Source organism: Phascolarctos cinereus, unplaced genomic scaffold (assembly GCF_003287225.1).
Source record: "Phascolarctos cinereus isolate Bilbo 61053 unplaced genomic scaffold, phaCin_HiC Scaffold_1;HRSCAF=81, whole genome shotgun sequence".
Taxonomy (NCBI): Eukaryota; Metazoa; Chordata; class Mammalia; order Diprotodontia; family Phascolarctidae; genus Phascolarctos; species Phascolarctos cinereus.
Genome location: NW_027555514.1, coordinates 28,515,731 through 28,542,040, shown reverse-complemented (window position 1 = coordinate 28,542,040; position 26,310 = coordinate 28,515,731). Strand labels below are relative to the sequence as shown.

Sequence of the window (26,310 nt, the reverse complement as noted above, 5' to 3'; positions counted from 1 at the left end):
CTCTCTCACACACACACACACACACACACACACACACACACACACACACACACACACACACACTCTCTCTCTCTCACTCTCTCTCTCTGTCTCTCTCTCTCTCTCCCCCTCTCTCTCCCCACCCCCTTCAGAAAACTTCTCTGAAACAACTCGTACTTGATGCAATGCCTTGTGTTTGCCTCAGTGCAGCAGAGGGCAGGACACAGGGATGACCAGGGCAGCCCCTTTCTCAGGACAGGGCCCTCAATCTAGTAGACAGCACTCTAGCTCCCAGGTCAGAGGGAGGGAGCCCAGATAACTGCCAATGAATAGTACTCTAGGAATTTGACGAATATCAGTTGTAATAAGGAAACAAATAAGTAACTCAAATTTGGTATTTAAAAAAAACTTGACCCAAGTTCATAGTCTTGTAGGGATAGGAAAAATGAAGCGAGACTTAATTCCTTAAATCAAGGCTGAAGCTCTGAAGGGAGTAAAAGGCCTCTAAATTCTCCAGTTTCTGTGCTTTCCCCTTAATCACAGTTTCAACTGCAGAAGTGCATTTACTTCTATAAATTCACTTAATAACATCTACTTTGTTCATTTAATGAGAAGATCCCTCCCTTCCCTAGAATGACAAATAGTTTAAGCAAGTCAGACAGGAGAAGAATGTTTGAAAAATAGTGCTTTAAAGTCCATGAAAAAATAACTACCAAAAAAACTCTACCAGATAAATAAATAACTGTTGACTTACTCTGGAGTTACTTTTGATTTGACTGGAGAAAAAGTATAGTCATCCTTATCTAAACCATCTGAGGGAATGAACTCATCATCTCTGTCATCTGTCACAGGAGATGATTTTACTTTCAATTCCTCTAAATCATTATTGTCATCTTCATCAGCATCATCTTCCTCTTCCGAAAAATCAAAAGTATATTTAGGCCTTTCCGCTAGGAAAAAACAAACACAATTATTAGGATGTCAACAATTCAGACTTATTAGCATAAATAAGCTTAATACATACAAAGTACTTCAATATTTTAAGAAGTTCTTCATTCTTTTAGACTGTTTCTATGTATATTCAAAATGAAGTACAAAAGTGAGGATAATAAAATTTGAATATAAGTATTTCCATACTGCATACTCTCCTTTCATACTCTCCTGGGGACTGGAGGGAAATGCTCTAAAAATGTCAGAGCTGAGAAAAAAACCTTGGTGATTACTCAGTCCAGCATTTTTGTTTTAAAGATGAGGCAGCTAAGGGTCTCGAAAGGGAGTGGCCCGCCCAAAGTCCTACAACGGGGGACAGCAACGGAGCTGGGGCCAGAGACGGTGCCTGGGCATTGTTCTTTACACTACGTGAACAGCATCTATCGAATGTGCACAAAATAATGGGGATGCTTACTAAGCATTTCTGAGATAGGCCTGAAAATTGCAGGAAATGTAAGTTAAGGCATTATCAATACTGGAATTTAACGGACCCAGGGGAAAATGTGCAAATTTTAGGGAAAAAAAGGTAAATAGATCATGCAAATGAGAAGTTTTGCTATTTTTCACACAACTGCAAAATTTTAGTTATTTAGCAAATCAATTCTCCACTTTGTTTTTGTTATGTAGACAAGTCAAGGTTTCAGTTGAAAACATGTTAAGATTTTAAGATATTTTCATCTGTCCTTATGTCATCAGCGCCTCTCAGTGCCAGGAACACAACTGGTACTTAATAAATGCTTGCAGGTTCCCTTCAATGCAGGTAAAATTCTAAAGATGCTTCTCTAATACACTGTAAAGTCGAACGTTTTCTTTACCGCAATCATTTGGGGATTTGAGCAGTAGCTATAGTACTCATCTCCAACCAAAACAGATACACTGGAAAAAAAAATAAAGTAACACAACAATCTTTCATTTTATGCAAAATTGCCAAACCAAGTTTGACCATAAAGAAGAGATATGAGAATGAACCTCCTTCCCTTCTCTGTAGAAGTGGGTGACTATGGATGTGGAGTACTGCACATACTATTGGGCTAGCTGCATGTCTTCATTAGTTTTGGTGGACTGCTTTCCTTTTCTCTTAAACTGTACATATAGATACACACATACACACATTTTATATATACATATATGCACATATGTGAGTGTGTATAGCAAGACTATGTAAAATTACTTTTCTTCAAATAATATCAATATGTCAATGTAAATATGTCTATATATAATGTAGTAAAATACATATATATGTATATATATGTGTGTGTGTGTGTGTGTGTGTGTGTGTGTGTGTGTGTGTGTGCATATGTATGTTTTTATATATACATCTATATGCCTCTATATGGGGGGAACTAGGGGACAACAGAGTGCACAGAGTGCTGGGCCTAGAGTCAAGAAGACTCATCTTCCCGAGTTCAGATCCAGCCTCAGACGCTTACTTATTGTATAACCCTGGGCAAGTCACTTCACCCTGTTTGCCTCAGTTTCCTCAGGTATAAAATAAGCTGAAGAAGGAAATGGCAAACCATTCCAGTGTCTTTGCCAACAAAACCCCAGATGGGGTCATGAAGAGTTGGACATGACTGAAAGAACTGAACAACAAATAACAACATGCAAACATAAAAAAAAAAACCAGCACCAATAAAGTAGGCAACTGATTTGTTTTAAAACATCGGAAGCCAGAAATTAAGAACATTTAAGCTAGACTAGATTTAGAGAGCTAGAAGGCCTTTAAGAAATTATCCCACATAAGGACAGAAGGCCCACAGAAGCTAAGGGCCTTGCAGATCCAATGAGGGTGCTTTCCTCTAAACCACGCCGCCTTCATGTTAAGCCAATGAGATACACTCTTAAGCCCAGTTCTGCTTGTCATGGTAATTTACCCAAAGCTGAAGGAAAGCCAGGTTCCATGAGCTATGAGTATAGAGTACATGGATTTACTCCCTAAGTATAGGAGAAATTCTTGTGATAGCAGTGTAAGGAGATATTGAAAAGAGAAAAAAAGCTCTTAGGGGACCTAGCTCTGTCAGTATGTTTTATAATGAATAAGTCACAAGGCTGGCTACCACATGAGCCCTTTTCTCCCTAAAATGTTTTAATTCAGTAGTGTGGGGAACAGCTCCAATTTTATAATGGGTTTTTTTTTTAAACTAGGACTCATTTCACAGAAATATACTCTGTAGGCAACTCTGCCAGAAAACATTTCTTTTTAAGTGAAGGATGCTCAAAGACATAGCACTTCCCATTGAAAATTCTAGTCCATTCATTACTAATTCTGTAATGACTTGCCTTTCCTATAAGTTTCTTTCTTTCTGTAACAAGTATAAACTCATTTGAAATTCCCAACTCATTTTCTTCATTTAAGGTGTATTTTTATACAAACAAAGTGAATGAAGTTCTTTGGTGGAAAGAGACATCCCTAAAGGATCTTTGTTTGAATGTGAACACTAGGTAGAGCCTCTCTTATACAACACAGTGACCATAAAATATCTAGCAGTACCAGCAGCTCGTCTAAGCAGAGAATCTCTTGGAATAATCACAGGTTCGGTTTCTTCCAAGTCACTTTCTGATTTGGATTCATCATCAGACCAAGGGTTTCTTTTCTTCACTTTCTTTGCACTGGATTTATTAGAAGACAGAGGTGTTTTTCTCACCCTGGTACCTAAAATCAAGTAATTAACATATAATAGTTAAATACTCCAAACTTGTAACAACCAACAATCCTTTATCATTAATAGTAAAAAGCAAAGTAATAATATATACATTATTAGCCATATTATATTGCCAATGATAATTTTTTTAATGTAGTACTCAAAAATTGAGAGGTTTATTCCAACAGTCTTCCACAGAAGCCTTTCTCTGATGCCTCATCCTGGTGTGGAGGTGGAACTAGGCTCTCAAATGCATTTTCAATAGAAAGCAATTTCTGCCTGGTACGAGGAAGCTGTGAAGGCTTTGGGAATGGGGCCCAGCAAAAGACTTTTCCAGAGATGAACAAGTAAGTTCTGATAGGGTCATCACCTGAGGATTGGTCACCAAATGATTATTTACGTTAACTCAAGAAGAAAGTCTACACTAAGGTTTAGAGGGAATTTCAATCTGCAACAGCGAACAGACTATCACACAAGGAGGGCCCAGATCTCTGGATCCTAGTCTTAAAATAAAACCACAGTTTAAAATCAATCTAACTTCTTTCCCCAATATAACCAGTTCTTCTTACTGTCATCCCCACTAGCTATTATCCCATATCTCTCCTCTCTTTTGTGGCTAAACTCCTTGAAAAGCCAGTCTGCAAGAGATGTCTCTACATCCTTTCTTCTCACTCTCATCTTTCTACAATCTGGCTTCCAACCTCATCATTCTACCAAAACTCCTCTCTCCACAGATACCAGTAATCTCTTAGTTGCCAGATCCAATGGCCTTTTCTCAGTCCTCGTTCTCCTTGACCTCTGACACTGTTGATCACTTTCTCCTCCTTGATACTCTCTTCTCTCTAGATTTTCAGGGCACTCTCTCTCCTGGTTCTCCTCCTACCTGACCACTTCTTTTCAGCCTTTTGCTAGATCTTCTTCTAGGTCATATTCTCTATAGGTAGCCTCCAAAGTTCTGTCCTAGGCCTTCATCTATTCTCTCTCTATGCTACGTCATTTGGTGATTACATCTACAGTCATGGTTTTAATGATCACCATTATGCTAATGATTCTCAAATCTACCTCACCTGCCCTTAACCTCTCAGTTGACCTCCAAACTTACATCTCTAACTGCCTATTAGGCATCTCAAATTCAGATATCTGAAAGTTAACAAGTCCAAAACTGAACTCATTATCGTTCTCCCAAAACTGTCCATTCTTCCTAACTTCCCTATTACTGTTAAGGGTACCACCATCCTCTCAGTCACACAGGCTCAAAACCTAGTACCACCAATTCCTCACTCTCACTTCTCATATCCAGTCTGTTGATTCTTACCTTCATAATATCTTGCATAGATGCCCCTCTGTCTCCTTTGATGCTGCCACCACCTGATGTAGGCCATAATCACCTCATGTTTGGAATACTGCAACAGTCTCCCCACTCTAGCCCATCCTCCACTCTGCTGGCACAATGACCTTCCTAAAGCACAGGTCTGACCAAGTCCCTCCCTTACTTAATAAACTGAAGTGGTTCCATACAGTCTCCGGGATCAAATATTAAATCTTTCATTGGGCATTCAAAGTCTCACCTTTCCAGTCTTCTTATATCTTACACCCCCACCATTTCCTCTACAATCACATGACACTGGCCTCCTCACCAGACACACCATCTGCCAACTCTAGGCACTTTCTCTGGCTATCCCCCATGTCTGGATTGTTTTTTTCCTCCTCATATCCACCTCCTGGCTCTTGTCAAGTCCCAGCTAAAATCTACCTTCTACAAGAAGCCTTTCCCCATCTCCCTAAATTTCAGTGCTTTCCCTCTGTTGATTATCTCCAGATTATCCTGTCTATAGCTTGTTTGTACATCAGCATTTATGTGTTGTTCTCTTCAACTAGACTGAACTCCTTGAGAGCAGGGGACTGTCTTTTGCCCTTCTTTGTACCTGCAACACTTAGTATTATGCCTTCATTAGGACATATTAGGCACTTAATAGATGTTGATTTACTGAGACAGCTTGAATTATTTTTATATATAAACAGCTCACCCGGCTCTTTTTTCTCCCTTTTGGGTTTGGGCCCTTTAGGTGCAGGAGTAGATGTTGTCAATGAATCTTCTCCTGTACCTTCTGCTGGTGCTCCACCTAATTCATCATCAAATTCCACTTTTACCACCGTAGGATCGAGATCACCCTAAATATGAGAAAGGAAATTGAAAATAAAAAGATATACAAGAAGATATTGCTATCACTACCTGCTGTAGAATGTACTTGCATCTAATGCATCCTCTGTAAATGTTACCAGTTGATAGGAAAAGCACCCTGAGACCACAATGGACAGATGGAGACCATGAGCAGAAGAATCTGTGGCTTAATTTCACCTGGCACTGTGGCAAATGATGCTGCTCGCTGGTACAATTCACAGATCTCTGGATATAGCAAGTCCTCTCTTAAGCAAAAATGGGGCATTTGGCTTTTTCAGCATGAAAGGCACTTTCAGGCTGGTAATTATGCAAACTGACTAACTCCTTTAAGATTCCAAAGCAAAGTTCTGAATATGCTATGGCTGCATAAGGGATATCATCCAGGAAATGCATGAACAGAGAAGATAGGTGGTTAGTTATGCATCAAGAGCAAGGGCCAACAGATGGAAAGCCCAACTGCTATTCTAGTAATCAAAGAATGTTAAATAGTTTGGAGAAAGGTCTCCAAAGCAGATCCTCCATGAAAGATTTATAGGAAAACATTGTACCCAAGAGACACCCATATGTTGATGAGATTTTGGATCAGCTGACATAATGTAATATATTTATTGATTATAGTCTTGCATTGAAAATTCTTGATATAATTATGTTTGATATTTTTCCCTTTTTAAAATCTGAATTCAATTGTTTTTACCTGTATGTGGTTCTTAACTATTTTTGAACCTCATTAGAAAGGATTCCCTCTATCTCACTTAGCATTATCAACCAGAATATGGAACAAAAATTTAAAGATAGAGTGAAAAAACAAAGCTGAATAATGTAACCACCACATAATGGCTTAATTATTCTTCATACTTCAGCAAAACAACTCTAATGAGCTCTACCAGACTGAATGGATTAAAGTAAGAGGTGTACATTTTTACCCACCTTCTTCTTCTTTAGCAACTTTTTACTGGCATCAGCCTTCATGGCAGAGGTAATCTGTGGAATGATCCTTCTGCCATGGGGCGAGGGCATAGTCTCTTCCAGCTGAAGCTTCTTTATCTTGGGCTTGCCAACTTTACCCTTTATCGCTTTGCCACTCATCCCAGCCAAAGCATCCTCTCGTTCTTGGGCCTCCACTTTCTAAGGAGTAATCGTAAGACAGTGACAAAACTAAAAGACTGCCTCGTGGAGAAAAATCACTGTAACTGCAATAAGATAACTTTCACAAAACAAGGGATAAAGGATTCCACCACAGAACACACTAAATTCTGTCCTGCATAAGATGGTGAAAAGAATATTGGTCAAGAGATCAGACAACCTGGATTCTTAATCCCCCTCTGCCACTCTATGACATGAGGCAAGGTAAACCCATTCTGGGACTCATTTTTCATATCTAAACGAGAAGCCTGGGTGAGATGATCTCTAAAGATCCTTCAAATTACTTAACTTTATGGTTTTATGATATTTTGGAACAAGATCTCAACATTTTTCAGAAGAAACTAAAATATGATCTAGATTTACCAGATTCATAGCAAGTAATCAACAAATATGGTCTTAATCACAGTAGTCAAGTTATATCTACTTGCTTAGATATAAGGAAAAGAAGAAAATGTCTACAATAAAACATTTCATCAACAGAATGGTTCATATCTTCTTTCAGTAACAAGGTGGACAGAAAAATTATGACAAAATGAAAAGGTATCAATCTAGCAATGTTCTGGATGAGGGAATGATTATTCTCAGCACTGTTATTCACATTACAAAAGGAGCCTTCCTTTTATCATGAAAATCCTTTAGAAAAGATTATTTTAAAATCTTTGGGAAAGGAGCCCTTTTGGATGCCTGGCAGATTCTCTTTCCCAAGTATAAAGGAAAAGGGATGTTTTAAAATGTTTCATAGAATGGCTCATATGAGATTTACTTTTGTTTACAAATCACAAGACTAAATGATATAACATTCCTTGACTCAATACAAAACCACCTTTCCAGAGTTACAAATCCTAAAACCATCAAACCCTGGGAAAAGAAATTTGTTTGAAAGGCAAGAAATTGCTCTGAACTCAAAGGAAAACAGAGGCGTTTTCCTGAGCTCCTATAGGGCAAAGTAAAAAAATAAAGAAATTAAAATTGCTGAAACATTCAAAGTCTTCTCACCATTTTCATAGGAACAGGTCAATTTAAAGAAAGACTGGATTATTACTATCAGAATATTTTTCTTTTTCTCTGAATTTTCAAATGAATGTTTCATTCTTTGTGATGTTTTAAAATGCGTATTTTCAATGGAAAGGAACCACTGAGATAACAATTGCAATCAATGGGAAATTGTAGTTCAATTTATATAAACTTTATTTATGAATGTTTCCCAATCTAAGAAGTCTGATAATCCAAAAATATGGTGACAAGATTTAGATAAATATATGCTTATCTAACATATCTATATTATAATATATCTAATAATATCTAATATAAATATCTATTATATTAGATAAATATATCTAAAAATGCATATAAAATATATATTTGAGTATATTCAATGTTAAAAAAAAAACATGAAAGCATTATTTCTGGCTCTTCATTAAAAGTCAGATTGTATCATACCATTCTGATTAGCTATAATTTTTAATGAGTTAAAGCTTTAAAGGATTTGCTATTTTTATAAAATTCTTCAAAAGTTTACCTCTTATTCTAGATTTTAACCCGTTAGAACTTCTGTAAGAAAGAACTTTGAGAAATTATCATCTTCTAACATTTTAGGGGAAAGTTTTATTTCCTCTTTTCATCTAGCATTTACATGAAATTATGTAAGAAATTTAATTGAATTTATACAGTAGAATGTAAGCTCTTATTGGAGAAGAAAATATCAAACCCCTCCAGTATCTTTGCCAAGAACACAAAAAGTTGAACACCACTAACAGACAAAACAATTTCTACTTTTTTATCTAGAGTTCACATGAAATTACATAAGAAATTTAACTGAAATTATAGGCCCAGAAGGCAGATATTCTCTCTCACTGTTATCTTTGTACCCCAAGCACTAATACAGTGCCCGATACACAGACAGTGCTTAATATGCCCTTGTTGATTTACTAATTGATTCTTTCAATTCGAAGTAAAAGAGTCTTCCTTCCTGGCTAAAGATTATAGTCAGGTTGACTCACATGTCTGGATTATTTTCATTCTAAATTACATATTTAAGAAAGACATTATGAGAGAGTAATTAACACCAACTTAACTTATATGGTTTGTATATTCATCAGAATAAAAATGTACTTTATGTTCAAGTTTCTTTAAGCTTAATTTTAGCGCCTCTTACTAATCACATTAAACCTCTTTTTAAAAAAAGCAAACTCTATACACAGACAGCATTGTAAGGCACCTCCAACATGATCTAGTCCAAAATTAAGTTTGATCCTTGTCCTCTAAATATTCACTCTCAAAATCAGTTTCCATATAGACTAGAACATACATCAAGTTCGTCAACAAAAGCTGCTAAATCTTCTTTCCAGAGATCTGAAGGAGATTTTCTTTTAAGGTCATTGAGTTCTCTCCCCTAAAATAAAAATATAACAGGTAACTACAAAGTTTACTATGGCCTTTTAAAAACTTATAATAAAACACAATGTGAAATGCTATATTTATAGAAAACAGGGATACTGATAACACTGAAACAGTTTGAAATATTTACTACACAAAATTCATACTTTTGTATCTCTCTGTTTAATCAGTTCTTCAACTTTTTCTTTAGTAAGACACCACAAAGACATATTTAAGATGTAGTTAAAATCAGGGCCTGAGGTAGTGCCCGAATCAGAGGAACTATCATCACGCTGGTTTTGTGTTTCTTCCTCTTCTGCCGCCTGCAAAGAAAACAAAAAAGCAATTAAACTTTCCATAGTCTCCTGTACATCAGTAGCACATACTTAAAGTACTAAATAAGCATTATAATGACCTAAGGTTCTCCCTTGGGCCAGAAGGAGGTAGGGGAAGAATAGTACCTAGAAGTATATTTTGGATTATTTTAAAAGTGTTTCCTATTAAAAAGCTAAACTTTGTTTACAAAGAGATTCAATCTTAAGAAGAATATGTTCACATCGCAATTTATTCAGGAAACTGATATACAATTAGTCAAACTATTAAGCCATGAAGACAAATAATCTACTGACTGATGGTTGAGCCTCAATGTAGACAAATTAACTGTAGACCCCCCCCCCGCCCCATCCCCAAAAGTTGTCGGATGTTCATAGTAGGGAGTGCATGTGTAATTTAAAATTTAAAATTTTTGCCTGATACATTATAACACGGAAAATATTTTGCAATAACATTTATAATAACTATACTCAGGTATATTTTCTATCTAATTTAGAAATTTTATTAATCATCTGATAATTTAGAGACAAGAGAAAGTTCATTAAGAATTTAGTAAGGGATTAAGAACCAGATTAATGAGTTAGCAGAATAAGAATTAGCAAAGTTATGCTAAAATTTTATTTATAAAATTATTTTTACATAAGATTTTCTCAAAAAAAAGACCTAAATCAAACATGTTGATATTACTTTTCAGATAGCAAATAATTTTTCTATGTGTAACAAAGTTAATATTAAAAATTAATTGTTGCTCAATTTATTTGCCATTGCCATTGTATGTGTAAGAACAGTTAATAATTGTCATTTTAAATACAGAAGGGTAATTTAATTACAAATACATGATGCTTCAGCACATAAGTAAATTAACCAAGTGCTAAGAAAAAATAAATAAGAAATATGATATGTGGCTTAATCTATCATTGCTATTGTATTGATGAATTAGAATTATCCATTGGCAATCCTTTACTATTATTAATTATTCAGCAATTCCATGGGTTTTTTTTAAACATTTCAAAAAACATCATAATATTATTTTATATTTTGGTTGTAAGCTATTATTAAAATTCATTTCACAATGTGCCATCAAATTAGATTTGGATATATTTTATCAAAACTCTTTTTGGACTGAGCTCTGGTGATTCACAAAGCATATTTTGTGGGATATTTAAATAAAAGTATAATTACCAGTGACACCAACAATGTAATTTATTCTGACACTTTTAGAAATCTGTTTTTAAAGATCCATATTTATTTATTTGTTTGTTTGTCTTTTAAATGGCAGCCTGTCAATCACTTCCCCAAATGTTACTTTTAAAAATATTTTTGTTAGTATGGATAGATGCCTTTTGGAAAAACTAAAATTTGGAACAAAAAGCAGTCTCTCCTACTGTCCCTAATCCCCTAGGTTACATGTAATTGAGATGAAACCCAGCAGTAAGCTGTGTCCATTAGATAAATATACTGCTTGCAGCACTATCAGCTGGACATTCTCATGACTGGAGCCACTTTTGTCCTTTATGTTAAAAAAAATCAAATTCAGTGTTTTACTAACACATTATTTCCCTGATTTCAATTGAATCAATCATTAAAAGGATGGATGTTGTAATTGCAACAACTCAGTGTAATTTAAGGGTGGGGAAGAGGAGAAGAAGAGGGTCGAGAGAGAACATGAGGAAAGAGAGATGAGAGCAAGACTGAGAAAATAAGAGGGTAAAAATCGAAATGAGCACAATCACAGGAAAACAGATTGCTTGGCTCATCGTAATTCACTCGGGATTTGTTCCACTCTGGCCACTCTCTTTTCCTAACTTTTATAATCTATTAATCTGTATTTTCAACCACTATATTACACAATTCATTTACAATTTGATTACTCTAAGGAACCCTATTGACTACACAGTGTAAAAAAAAAAGTCATATAATGTAGATAAAAACAAATAGTATGACTGATGAAAGTTGTAAAGACATTATGATTGAGAACTTCTAAGAATAAGGAAAATTTAAGTTTCCATTCAGTTAGAATTGTCACATCCATAGATATATTTCAACAAGACATTAAAATTATATTACTGGTTTTGTATACATACACAGGATCTACCAAAGCTTTCTAGCACTAGTTTTTTATATCTCCTCACCTCTTCATATTTGCGTTCCCAATCATAATGTTCTCCTAACATTTTTAAAGACTATTACAGAGTAATAATGTTCAAACTTCCAATATTCCATTTGTTGAATGGATATTGCATGTTTTTGTGATCTGTAGTACATAGCTCAGTTAGTAGCCTTTCAATTTGAGGTCCCAAAGTTCAAGTCCCTGGAGAAAATCCTTTACAGAACCAAGCTCAGGGCGTGCACAGTAAGGGCTCAATACACACTTGGCTACTCCTAATGAGCTTAGCACTTGTCATGCTCCCAACGTGAACCAGGACCAGACCAAATGGGCGGTGGCTGACTGCCATATCATGGCTATGTCACAAATACAGTGTAAAAGCTTGTGTGCTACCGGTCCAATTCTCTGACAACAGACATGCACCTCACCAAACCACCACCACCACAACTGACACCCTGATTGGCAAGCTCAGGAAAGAGGCCAAGGAGACTGAGCTACCTTCTCACACCCGGAGTGATTGCTCCAGGTCAAGGCTGAGTCACACTGGCAAAGGGCTTTGGGGTGGGTGTGCACTGCAAATCCCTGTGCTGTATCTGTTCTGGGGATAAACAGATGACTTAGTCTCCAGAAAGCACAATTCAGCACCTTGAGCAGCACTAAAGTGACATAACAATACTTAGGGTTGGAGCTGGGGTTTCCACTGTTTGCTTGAGGGGGTGTTTTTAAAAGCTTCTCTGAATGTCTTTTTCTCCAAATGATTACCTTTTCTTGTGCTTCTTTCCAGGCTTTCACTGGGTCAGATTCATAACCTCTCTGGACTAACATTTGAATCAAATCTCTCTTTGACCTATTCTCTATGTGAGGGAAAAATAAAATTAGGATCAAGAAAAGAGATTCATTTTGTATTTGTTTATATTCTACTGATCAAAATGTGTTCTATTAATAAAGTTTTTTCCACTTTAACTAATGTTCCAACTTTTACAAGCCTCGTCTTACCTATAGTGATTTTCCCTTGTATCTTCTCTAGAATGAAGCGAGCTTGATTGTTTAGCTTGGTGGATTCTGCCCCCAACATTCCCACAAGCCACTCCTTACGTAAACTATAATAATTTAACCTTAAATCAAAGAACTCCTTCAGAATATCTTGTACAGTCTCATACTTCTTCAGACATCCCATATGGTCAAACAGCACCTATTCAAAATACACGTTTTTAAATAAATTGACTATATATTTCTATATTAGCTTACATATTTCCTTATTTTTCAACTGTTATATTTGTCAACCTAAACTCAACTCATATAAACAATGCTCAACCCCAAAATCCATTAAAATAACAAGATTTCAAAAACATTTCTCTAAACATCCCCACAGAAACCATACGAAAGAAACCCGATAAATTAAAATAAATAAAACCATTACAGCATTTGCAGTAATGACATTTGTTTAACTAAGAACACTTTCTTTCCAAAACTTCTATAAAGTCTCCAGACTTAAATTTTTTCTTCTTAGCCTAAAACTCTCCATTGTTATTTTTCTATCCAAAGACTTTTTCTGAAGCCTGAAAAAAAAAATGCTCACTTAAAAATTAAGACATACGCCGCATATTCTAATATATTGTCTGTCTTTCCATGAATTTTGTTGTGGACTCCACATTATGTTCAAATTTGGCCATTCTTATTTAGTTCATGGATCGATGCCTTCCCAACATTCTTCTTCCTCTCCACCTTCACCTCCCCATGCACCTTTCTTGACTACTTAATTTAACATGACTACTTCACACACACACAATCACAGAGTCACAGATCTAGAGCCAGAAAAAACCTCAAAGGCCATCTAGTCCAGCTCCCTAATTTCACAGAAGGGGAAATGAACACCCACAAGGCCGAGCGATGTCTCCAAGGTCACATGGGCAGTAAGCATCAGAGGAGAGATTTGTACCCAAGTATTCTGTTTCCAGTTATCAGGGATTAGGCTGAACCAGTAACGATCCCTGCGGCATACCTCCTAGAACGTGATTTTTTTAAAAATTCATTTGCTATTAGTCTCATTAGCACTTTTCCTCCTTTTTTCACCCTTTATTTTAAGGGATTATTCTCAGAGAGAGTATGGGAGGAGGAATACATTGGAAAATAAAGGTGATATCAAAAAAGAAGATACCAATAATTTTTTAAAAAATTAATCCCTGATAGTAGATGTTTACATGATGTTGCTTTTTGCTATAAAAGCAGATAGAAGGAAAATTCCAGTTATTTGAGGTTTCTGGTTGTTTGGATTCTGAAAAATTCAGAGTTCTCTTTGCTTCAGTTGACTCTACATGGCTCAGCTCTTGAGAGTGCTCTGAGGGCAGACACTCCAGGCCCCTGGGAACGGTTTAGAAAGAAGGCTGGTCAAGGCCTACAACTTGGCTAAAAAAATAAGGCTCTTTTTTTTTTTTAAAAGAACTAACACATCAAGGCCTCCAAGGCTGGGGCTGAAACAGAACCTGGATGCAAAGAACAGAAGAAGAAGAATGCTAGAATAGCAGGAGGCACACGTCAAGATCATTTGATTCATTTCCAATATTGTTTCTGAACACAAAGGTAGGAGTATGGAAATGGTAGCAACTAGAGCAAAAAAAAATAAGAACATCTGGTGTGTGTAGGTGACACGTGAATTTATGTGTCTGTTACATAAACTTGTGTATATACTTCTTAAAGCATGCTAGAGATATGTAAAATGACAGTACTACATAATTAAATTCTACTCCAATTATTTCATATATATCTTTACAGAGAAGCTAGATACCTGTGTATAAATTAAGTCAATAAGTTTCCTTTTCCAGGAATTTTTGGTTGCTTTTATTACATGTGAATGTATAATATATTAAATATAAAATATATAACTTTCTATATATAAAATATATCAATATATACACACATTTGTGTTTACACTGTTATATAAGCATGCATATATACATGTATTACACATACGTATACTATCTATATATACAAACAAATATGTATATATACACAAATGTACTCATAACTATCACCACTACAAACACATGCACATACATACACACATACATGCATATACATTGTGTGTGTGTGTGTGTGTGTGTGTGTGTGTGTGTGTGTGTGTGTGTGTGTAAAAGCAATGAGCAATGAGCCAGCATGGTACAGTAGATAGAGAGCCAGCCTTGGAGTCAAAAAGACCTGGGCTCGAATCTGAGCTCTGGCATACACTGGCTCTATGATCCTGGCAAGTCACTGAACCTCTACTGTCCAAAGCAACTCTAAGACAAGAGGATTTTTTCATTTTTTGTTTTTTTCCTGGGCTAGGCAATGGGGTTAAGTGACTTGCCCAGGGTCACACAGCTAGTAAGTGTTATGCGTCTGAGGCTGAATTTGAACTCAGGTCCTCCTGAATCCAGGGCCGGTGCTCTATCCACTGCGCCACCTAACTGCCCCAAGACAAGAGTTTTTAACCTAGCATCTATAAACTTGTATTGGGGGGGGAATCTTTATTTTTCACTGATCTCAGTAAAATTGGGGTCCCTAGGCTCCCCCAGACAGATAAAGAAGTCCATGACCAAAAAAAAGGTTAAGAACCCTTGCTCTGAGACCATAAGTTGCAAAGAAAATGCACATCTTAGACCTTCCTAGAGGCAGTTGGTAGTGCAGCAGATAGAGCTCTGGGCCTGAAGTCAAGAAGACCTGAGTTCAAACCCTTAGACGTTTACTAGCTGTGTGACCCTGGGCAAGCCACTTAACTTGCCTGCCTGTTTCCTCAGCTGTAAAATGGAGACAATGATAACAACACCCACTTCACAGGGTTGCTGTGAGGATCAAATGAGATATTGTAAAATGCTTAGCATAGTGCCTGGCACATAGTGGCATCATATAATGCTCATCCCTTTCCCTTGCCTCCCTCTCTTCTGTCTGGCAGTTTGCCATACCAGTGAAGTCACAGAGCCAGTCTCCATTCCACATACAGAGCCTCGTTCTGGCCACTTAACACAGAAAGGGTTCTCCTTGACTCTGTGTCTTGGCTCGTGCCATTCCCTATGCCTGGAAGGCCATTTTCACCTATTAAATTACTAGTTATTCTTTAAAGTCCAATTCAGTGTCACCTCCATGAAGCCTTCCCCGATCCATCTGTTTTTCATCCCTACACACCTCCCCATCAAGTTTGGAACCATGTCTTATCTTAGGCTCTGGCAAGGTAAAAAGTTAAAGTGCCTGATTCACAGTTGGTGTTTAATGTTTGTGGAATGAAAGAATATATGATATCCCTATACACTTACAAGGTACGGTCACAAAGTAATGAGGTATCTCTCAATCTGCAGAAACACCGACTAATCAATCAAAATGGATCTACTAAAGCATCATGCGTGTAGCCGGCACAGTGCTAAGAACTACAACTACAAACGAGCAAATGAATAAGCATTTAAGTGCTTACTATATGCCGAGCACTATGCTAAGCACTAGAAATACAAATACAAAGAAAAAACTAGAAGAGCACTTGCCCTAAAGGAGCATTATCTTTTATTAGGGGAGACAACATGCATATATGTAAATATAAAGAAAATGAGGCAATCTGATAGAGGGAGGGCCCGAGCAACCATGGGAGCTGGAAAAGTTCTAATGCCAAAGATGGCACCTGACCTGAATCTAAGAGGTGCAGGCAAGGAGTGAGCTTATTCCAGGACAGGTCCACAGCCTGCGCCAAGGTACAGAGATGGAGAGGCCAGTATTATAGATGAGGGATGGCAAGGCCAGTGTGGCCAGACCACAGAGTATAGTGCCTGGCGTGTATCAGGTGCTTGAAATGCTTTATCCAGCTAAATCGTTAAATTATTACAGGCTATACACCTGTAACAATTGACATTTAAGATTTTAAGGATGTTTCTAAAAAGTTGAATAGTTCTCCCTATCAAAATTAGTAAATATTTTCACATGAAATAATATAATAGAAATTACACAAGACATCATGACAGAAATTCTGTATAATCACATATTATTATATTTCCTAATAAAAGCCAATTAATGGCCACAAACAACTTGAAGAAAAACAAGCACATTTAGGCTTTTCTATAACCAGTTTCAGTAAAATCAATATTCTGACACCATAAGAGAAGAGTTTAGTAAATTCAATGTAAGTTACCATAGAATTACAAGTAAGAGTGGTCTGAAGCTTGAAGACTTTATGCAGCCCAGCAGCTTCTGCCTGCACAAGTTTTTCCTCTGTCATCTTCACCACAAATTTCACAGTTGTATCTGTATGATATTCTTTATAATCAGAAATTAATGCTGGTGTTTTGTCTGTTCCGTTCAGCATAGGTTCTAAAACCTGCTCTTTGTATACCTGCAAGAATGCAAAAATAAAAGCAGTGATGGATGGGTTACTGAAGAAAACGTCATCTTAGCTTTAAAACTCAGGGATTTTTCCACATAAAAATCTTAAAAACTGTCTTTCTACCCTAATTTTCATTAAAACTAATGTGTTCAAATACTTTTAAAGTTTTAATAGCATTTTGATTACACTACTGAACCTTGCTGATTTACTAGCTAAGGAATTCAGAAGTCTCTCATGCTATAAGGCTTTGAATAGTCATGGGAACTTTTGGAAACATTCATCTACTTCTCACCTCAACCAAATTCTGCCCCCTCACTAAAGAAGGGACTAAAAAACCTTCTCAGGAGAGAAAGAAGACAGCATGATGCAAGCCACAACTTACTGGCTTTCCTTCATTCCCAGAACAAGAAAGATACAGAGCACAAGAAGAAGTCTTCAGTATTCACCTCACACAGCTAATTTCCCCCTTTATTTCATTGCATGTTTTTAACTTTGCAATATCAGTTATATGTCCCACGACATGATATCAATGGCCATATTTTTTAAGCCAAAACAATAATAAAAATCTACTAGATCACCAAATAAAAGCATATTATTTTACTTTTGCCTTCCAAGTTACCAAGAAGAGAGATAAACCCAACTACGAACATACCATGAACCTTCTATGAACTTTTAAGTTGATAACAGGAAAAAACTCTATGTCCTCAATTAGGTGGCATGCGCACAGACACACACACAAGAGAGAGAGAGAGAGACAGGGAGACTGGGAGGGAGACAGGGAGACAGAGAGAGAGAGAGAGAGAGAGAGAGAGAGAGAGAGAGAGAGAGAGAGACAGAGAGAGAGAGAGAGAGAGAGAGAGACAGAGAGAGAGAGAGAGAGAAGAGAGAGAGAGAGAGAGAGAGAGAGAGAGAGAGAGAGAGAGAGAGAGAGAGAGAGACAGAGAGAGAGACAAAGAGGGAATGGGGAAGGGGAGGAGAAGCAGGACAGAGAGAGAGAGAAAGCAAGCCCCCAGACATACATTCTGAATACCATTTAGCCAAACTAAAACCCACTTTCCATACAAGGAAATCCAAATTCTACCACAGAAATTTTAAAATATTTATTAAAATTAAATTCCAAGTTTAAGAAATTGCTTAGAACTCCCAACCATGGTCATGCATTTATACTAACCTGTGTCCATGTTCTAACCGGAAGCTCTGTGATCTCTACTGTATTTCTATCCACTACAAATATTTCACCACTAACAGCATACTGGTTCTGGCCAATTTCTTGGATTGTTCCTTTAAAATTTTTGTAGTTTGGAAGCTGTAAACACAAGTAAAAAGAACTTAGTGAATTCAAAGAAACCAGACTTTTCTTCCATGCTCTGAATCTGTATTTTCAAATGCTCAGTGGACTTCATGTAAGCCTTAATATTACTGGAGATTCAACATAACTAAAACTGAAATTCTCTTCCCCTACTCCTTCTGCCAGCCAGGCTCAGGCTACTGGTGCCAACTTACCTATTTCTTTTAATGGTACCACCATTCTCCCCGTTGTACAGGCTCAAAACATGGGTTATCTTTGAACTCTCCCCCTATTACCTAGCTGGTCACCAAGTTGCATCAAGTCTTCTGCAACCTCTCTATAACTTTCCTTTTCATCCTATTCTCCAAACCACTATCTTAGTTCACACATGTGTTACCTTATACACAGAGCAAAATGAACTTTCTCATGATCTATCTCTATGGCTCTGATCTCTCTCTACTTCAAGCCAATGTCACCAGACTAACTTTATTAGAAAACCCTTTTGATCATGTTAAGTCCTGCTCACAAACTTCAAAGGCTTCATAATCTCAAGAAAAATTCAAAACACTTTAACCAGGTGTTTATTTATTCAAGACTTTCTCCCATCTATCGCCAATATATCTTTCATGGCTTCTTTCTTTTTTTTTAAAAAAGGCAATTGGGGTTAAGTGACTTGCCCAGGGTCACACAGCTAGTAAGCGTCAACTGTTTGGTCTGAGGCTGAATTTGAAGTCAGGTCCTCCTGATTTCAGGGCCGGTGCTCTATCCACTGCACCACCTAGATGCCCTCATGGCTTATTTCTTAAATACTCACTTGTCCAAATCTTCTCCTCTGGACTAACCTGTTCCCACCAATATGCCTTCATTTGCCTAATCCCATTTGATCTACCAAGAATGCTCTTTCTCCCTCCTCTCTGCCCATAATGATCCTCATGTTTTCAGAACTAGGGCTCTCACTTCATACCTCCTACTGGGGGTATGATGCCAAATGGGACCTCTTACCTGGATATACTCTTTTCCCCTGTAAGTTCAATAGTAATTATTTAGTCATGTATTACCTTTTTTTAAATTTTTTTACCTTTAGGCAATTGGGGTTAAGTGACTAGCCCAGGGTCACACAGCTAGTAAGTGTCAAATGTCTGGTCTGAGGCCACATTTGAACTCAGGTCCTCCTGACTCAGGGCCAATGCTCTATCCACTGTGCCACCTAGCTGCCCTCCATGTATTACCTTTTGATAACTCTTCAATCAGTCTCTTAGAGAGGTATTTAAGTCTTTTATTTATTCATGTGCTCATTTCTTCTTTCCTCAAACTGCAAACTACTTGAGGATATGAACTGCATCTTACACTACTCTATGTCTCACACAAAGCTTTGCACAAAGTAGGTTATTAAATATTATTAAATTGCATTGTTATTAATTATTAAATTCTATTAAACTTTTCAATTTGATTCATTTAATAAAAAAACTTTAATAAAATTCCTATGTCCAAAATAATTTAAAGCAAATATGGCAATCACAGAAGACAGACTTGTACTTCTATTTAAACATTCTAGAACTAGATCAACAAAGTATAAGACTTTTAAAATAACTTTTTAAAATTTATCAGATAAAGTTTTTTCTTTACTATGTCTCAGGACAAAATTACTGATGAATTTTTAAACCACTAAAAAACATTCTTTGGGGAAAAAAGGATTTTTCTTTAAAAAAAAATCAGCAAGGGGACAGGAGAGAAGAAGGTAAGAAAGGGAAATTAGAAGGAAAAGAAGCTTTAAATATATGGCATTCTCACTGTTAGAATCCTTACAGATTTCAAGTTATCTTACTAGTTTAGGCAGATGTATTATTCATAGCTAGGCTTGCTTATCACATTTGGCATATTTCAGAAACATGATGAGAACTTGGAAAATTGGGGTAAATGACTTTTCCTTCCCCAATTATGTGGGGTAGAAAAGAAATCCCAATCCCTCCGGCTTCAAATTTCCCGGAGATCTGCATGTGCAACTAAGATATAAACTATCAAAGATGGCAGAGAGATGGCAGGAAGTTGCCTGAACTCTCCCCAGTTTCCTGAGGAAACAACGTTAAACGAAGCCTCTAAAAGAATTCAGGAGTGACAGAATACACAGAAAGACAAAGTGAAACAATTTTTTAGCCCAAGATAACTTAGAAGGACTTCAGGAAAAGTCTGCTTCACTTAAAAGGTGAGCACAGCCCAGAATTGGCAGTGTCATCCTCCTATGGAAAAGAATATGAACAGGCAGTTTTCAGATGAAGAAATTAAAGCTATCTATAGTTATATGAAAAAATGCTCTAAATCACTACTGATTAGGGAAATGCAAATTAAAACAACTCTGAGGTACCACCTCACACCTGTCAGATTGGCTAATATGACAGAAAAGGCAAATGGCAAATGTTGGAGATGTAGAAAAATTAGGACACTAATGCATTGTTGTGAACTGATCCAACCATTCTGCAGAGCAATTTGGAACTATGCCCAAAGGGAAATCAAACTATGCATACCCTTTGATCCAGCAATGCCACTAGTAGATCTGTATCCCAAAGAGATCAAAAAAAAGGGAACAGGGTCTACATGTACAAAAATATTTACAGCAACTCTCTTTGTGGTGGCAAAGAATGGCTGAACAAGTTGTGGTACATGAATGCAATGGAATACTATTGTGCTGTAAGAACTGATGAGTGGTAAATTTCATAAAAACCTAGAAATACTTACATGAACTGATGCTGAGTTAAGTGAGCAGAACCAGGAGATGATTGTACACAGTAACAGCCACAATGTGTGATAATCAACTATGACAGACTTAGCTCTTCTCAGCAACACAATGATTAAAGGTAAGTCCAACAGATTCATGATGGAAAACACTATCTATATCTAGATGATGATTTATGGAGTCTGAATGCAGATCAAAACACACTATTTTCACTTTTTTTGTTTTTTTGTGGCTTTTCCTTTTTGTTCTCTTTCTTCTTTCACAACATGACTAATATAGAAATATATTTAGATTACTGCACATGTATAACCTATATCAGATTGTCTGCCATACTGAGCAGGGAAAAAATTTTGAAACTCAAAATCTTATTAAAAAACTAATGTATTTAATTGGAAAAAATAAAATGCTATTTAGCAAAAAAAAGATATAAAACTATCTTTACACCCCCAGTACATAATTAATATTATATAAATATGTTTATTAGACACATGTTATAACACATAAAGTTATTTAAAACATATATACCAAATCAACTCACAAATAGAGTCTTTATTTGTATAACATGCTCCAGAAGAAAAACTGTTCAACTTTTTCCAAATTTTATATATGTGTGTATATATATATATATATATATACACACACATATATACATATATATACACATATACATATACACACACATATATATGTATACATACTACTATAAACCAGAAGAAATCCACTGTTACAAATGCTAATTTATTACCATGGGATGAGGGTCCAAGCCATCCAACATCCGTCTGACATTGTTCACAATTTCTCTAGCATCATAGTTAGGAAGTTTACAGGCCCATCCAGTACCAATGCCCTCAGCACCATTTATTAAAACCATGGGAATAATAGGCATATACCACTCAGGCTCTACACGCTGGTTATCATCATAAAGGAACTTAAGCAGGTTGTCATCCACAGAAGGGAAAAGCAGCCTTGATAGAGTGCTAAGAATAAGCAGAAAACAGAGCATCTGTTGAAATTCTGATAACAAAAAGTTAATAGGTGCAAACTTCACCTTTTACTTATTATACATTTATCTTTTTTCAGGAGCTTATTAACATAAAAATTCTATATAATTGCCTCCAGCTCTTACTGTTTATATGCAATTAAACAAGAGCAAAATTAAAATAAGAAAATAAAATACTTAATTTTTTTCATTATCAAATACATACTTGCACTCAGATAAAGGTTAAAATAAGAGAATTCTCCTTTGTCTACTTAGTTTTGATAAATTCTATGGTCCTTTGTAACTCTAAACCTATTAACTCTAAACCGTTAATGATCCTTCATTTGAAGACGCTGAGTAATCTATAGATTCATCTGAACAGAAATAATAATATATGTTCCTAACATGTAATCAATATAGTATGTCCCATCCCACTATAAGAAAACATGATGTAATAAAGACAAGAAATTCTTAAATTCCTTAAAATTGATTTCATAAAAATGGAAACCAAAAGACTTGTTCATTCTTTTCAATCAGCTAAAGAGGGTATTTAAACTATGAAACTAATTAAAAATAATGACATGTGATATGCTGACAGAGGCACAAGTCTCCATTTTAGTTCAATACTTTACTCATTTACTCATGGAGCTTTCTCAGTCCACCTAATGCAAACTGCTGCCCTTCTTTGACGTGGCAGAGTCGTCAGGAGTTGTTACGGCCAAAAATATCGATCACTATGAACCATCCTAGCAATGAGTCTCTCCAGGCTTAGTCTGGTTGGTTCTCTGGTGACAGAGGGTCCATCTCTAGGCCTGTCCTGTAAGGCCTGCTGACCTGCTGGACAGGACCTTCCACAGCGTGAACCCCACCAAAACAGCCTGTAAGTATCCATGGTCACCTCTGTGCCAGGACAAGGCATCAGAGGACAACTTAAGTAGAGAGACCCAGCTTCAAACCACAACAAAGTAAGAAAAATGCATCATGAAAAAGTTCAATCTTTTACTTCATCCAAAGATGTCGACTTTTCAAACTACACAAAAAGGGAAGAAAGTGCAGGCAAAGGGGAAAGGGGGAAACTCGTTTGTTAGTGAAATAAATGTTTTTGCAAAAGGGGCTTATTTGAAGGATGGGAGGCTAAGTGACCTGGGTAGATGGGCCAATTCTGACTTTTACGCTTCTATCTGCACCATCATTTCTGGGACAGGGAGCTACTGTGTAGATCTGTGTACACTTAAATGTAATGAATCTTTTCTGTAAGTGGCTGAAGTACTGAGAAGAAAGAAGTGGCTTGAAATATAAGGCCTTAGGATTTGTGACAGAGTCAAATAAAGCCACTCAAAAGTATGGTGAAATAACAACAATACCAACAACAATAAATCATACATTTAAGCTTTAAAAAAAATGTTCAATCTTTTAGTTGGTTTCAGCAAAGCTCAAAACACCTTTTATTCTATTAGGATTTAAGAAGTTACCTTAACATTGTAAAAATATAACGAGGACTTGCAGCATCTTTCCCACCATGAAGCCTAGTTCCAAACTGACCAATAGGTTGAAGCAAATTAATATTGTTACTCCCAACAAAGTTCTGGGCCAAATTGACTATAGTCATCATTAGTGCTTGCTAGAAAACAGAAACAGAAAATAGAGCATGAATAGTCTAAATTTCAAGTGAAACTTTCCCTAGTATGTGTAACAGTTACCTTGCAATTTCTATTACTTTATTAATCCATAACCTTTGTGCCTTTAAACTTCCAGCAGACTCTACAAAGGAAAGAATGTTTCACTGTGCTTATTTTTCATATGTGTGTACGCATATATGTATATATGTATGTATGTATGTATGTATTTGGAGAGGATGAAAATGCTTCCATTTTCTTAAGACTTACTTCTCCATGATGATAAGCAGACATCTCAGCAACTGATCCAGCCAGCTGAGCAACTTTGACTTCCCGTTTATCATTCCTCTTAAAACAGGTAAACAAAACTTTTCGTTGACCTGGTTTAAAGCCTATTTTTTTTTAAAAGAAAACAATTCTTAAAATGACTAAAAGTCATGGCTTTAATGCATCTTTTAACAACAACAATTTTTTACTCATTCAGGAAAAAAAGACAAATGTGGTTTTATTTTGAACAAATGTAATGCTGAATAAAATAAGTAAGTTGTCTCCATACTGAGAGAACTGATGCCGTAAGTACCAGACCCATATATCTCACTTGTCTCAAGCCGAATGTTAGCATATTTACTTTATTAATCCTAATCCCGTTTTCCCTATCCTAAAAGCAAAGTACCAGTAATAAACGATTTTCTTCTGATGATGTAGACCTGCCCACTGATACAAGAAGTCTTTTTTGTGGGCTTCTAGATATAAATATATGAACAAAATGCTGGTTACTCCTGGGTTCTAACCAAAACAATAATACAGGGTAAAAGTCATTCTACATTTTTTGCCTACAAAGCAGGAAAACCACTATGTATCCAGCCCTATAAGGGAGTATAAAAAGTAGTCCCATCCTTCACAAAATGTGTAATTTACTTTGCTTTTTGCTTTTTTCCTTTTTTTTTTTTCAGTGAGGCAATCGGGGTTAAGTGACTTGCCCAGGGTCACACTGCTAGTAAGTATCAAGTATCTGAGGCCAGGCTTGAACTCAGGTCCTCCTGACTCCAAGGCCAGAGCTCTACCCACTGCACCATCTAGCTGCCCCTTTGTAATTTACTTTGAAAAGGCAGGTTTAACACACGTAAAACAAGTCGCAGACAAATTACAAGAATATTTTTTAAAATCATCTTTTGGAACCTTTGCAGTACATAAAATACATATAAACTTGGAGAAGAGAGATCATTATGTCCTGGAATAATCAGAGAAGCCAATTATTTTTGAACAGGTATTAAGAGCTAGGCCTTAAAGAATAAGATGTATCATCTGAACTCATCTAATAAACTCTTTATACTTAAAACATACATAATTTAAAAAGATGAACCACTGATGGACTCAGTTTGCTTTTTTACTCCATGATTTAGCTCAGGCCTTTGCCTTAGACCACAGGCCTTCCATGCCACTAGGACTAGAGTTGCAGGAATCAGGTCTTTTACCTCAAAGACACCTCAACAACCCAGCCCAGGACCAAAGACTCAGATGAAAAAACCACTTGTTGCCAGAGCCTCGTCTGCAGGAAGTCATTAAAATGCACTGCCTGATTTCTCTTCTTCTTTCATGCTTGAAAAAGAACTGACAGAGTCTACCATTCGCAAGATTCCTGAGAGTACGAGCACCAGATATAAGGTACCATGCTACATCCCCAAGGGGCCACAATTCTAACCTCTTAGTCTTCCATTCTCAGGGATAAAGATTGTCTAGACATCTAACGGAATCCCTCTCAGGTCTCTCATTGCCCACCATAGTTAGAACCCTCTCCTGCCCAATCCAGCTTGGCCCACCCTTTGCTCCACTGTGCCCCCTGGAAGCCCTGTTCTGCTGTTAACCAACTTCCCTTTATATTACTGAGACCTCTTCCTTTCGTGCTCCATTCTATCTTTCAGCACTCATTAAGTAAGGCCAAGCTCTCCTCATTAAATAGTGCACCCGTGACCATCCTTTCTAGTACTGGTTATAACTTATTGCACACTCCTCAACATACTCTTGCCACTGTTCCTTTGTTCTCTACTGCTTCTTCTAGACCCTCCTTACTCAGCAACCTCTCCTCCGTAAAGTTCATGCTATCCAATCCAAATCCTGGGGGCAGTTATGTACCAGACCCTACATAATTCTCCCTTCTTCGAAGAGTTCGATACCTGGTTTAAGTGATTTCTCTCCATCCAAACTCTGCCTTTATACTAGGACTTCAATGTACACTTTGATATTACCTCAAACGCCGTGGCCTCCCAAGACCTCAATCCCCTCAACCCCATGACTTACTCTTCTACTTAATCTCAGCCACATACAGGGATACTGTCACATTCTTAATCCTGCCATTACTTTACACTTCCATGATCAAGAATTCTTAGAGGTCAAGGAGGATGAGGACTGATGAAGGGCCATTGGATTGGTAATTATAAAGGTCATTGCAAAAGATTGAGAGAAGAGGAACAGTGGAGATGGTTAACCTATATAGCTCTTCTAGGTGTTTGAGTGTGAAAGGCAGGAGAGATATAGGGGAAGGCCTGGTGGGGTTGAGTGATAGGTTTCTCAAAATGAAGTAGAACTGGCATCAGGGAAGGAGACAT

At 36.8% G+C, this 26,310-nt stretch overlaps 1 protein-coding gene across 2 annotated transcripts in view; it reads right to left on the bottom strand.

Annotated features, from left to right (window-relative positions):
• TOP2B (DNA topoisomerase II beta) overlaps positions 1–26,310 on the bottom strand; it is an 88,546-nt gene that overhangs the window by 16,805 nt on the left and 45,431 nt on the right. For both annotated transcript variants that reach the window (XM_020971095.2, XM_020971097.2), the window contains exons 19-31: positions 23,975–24,096; positions 23,561–23,709; positions 21,855–22,086; positions 18,262–18,396; positions 16,899–17,099; positions 12,749–12,944; positions 12,515–12,606; positions 9,480–9,635; positions 9,245–9,328; positions 6,721–6,918; positions 5,639–5,783; positions 3,461–3,622; positions 734–929 (exon numbers count right to left, since the gene is read on the bottom strand). In XM_020971095.2, the coding sequence (XP_020826754.1) occupies positions 734–929; positions 3,461–3,622; positions 5,639–5,783; positions 6,721–6,918; positions 9,245–9,328; positions 9,480–9,635; positions 12,515–12,606; positions 12,749–12,944; positions 16,899–17,099; positions 18,262–18,396; positions 21,855–22,086; positions 23,561–23,709; positions 23,975–24,096 (2,068 nt within the window). The remainder of the gene's footprint in view (positions 1–733; positions 930–3,460; positions 3,623–5,638; positions 5,784–6,720; positions 6,919–9,244; positions 9,329–9,479; positions 9,636–12,514; positions 12,607–12,748; positions 12,945–16,898; positions 17,100–18,261; positions 18,397–21,854; positions 22,087–23,560; positions 23,710–23,974; positions 24,097–26,310) is intronic.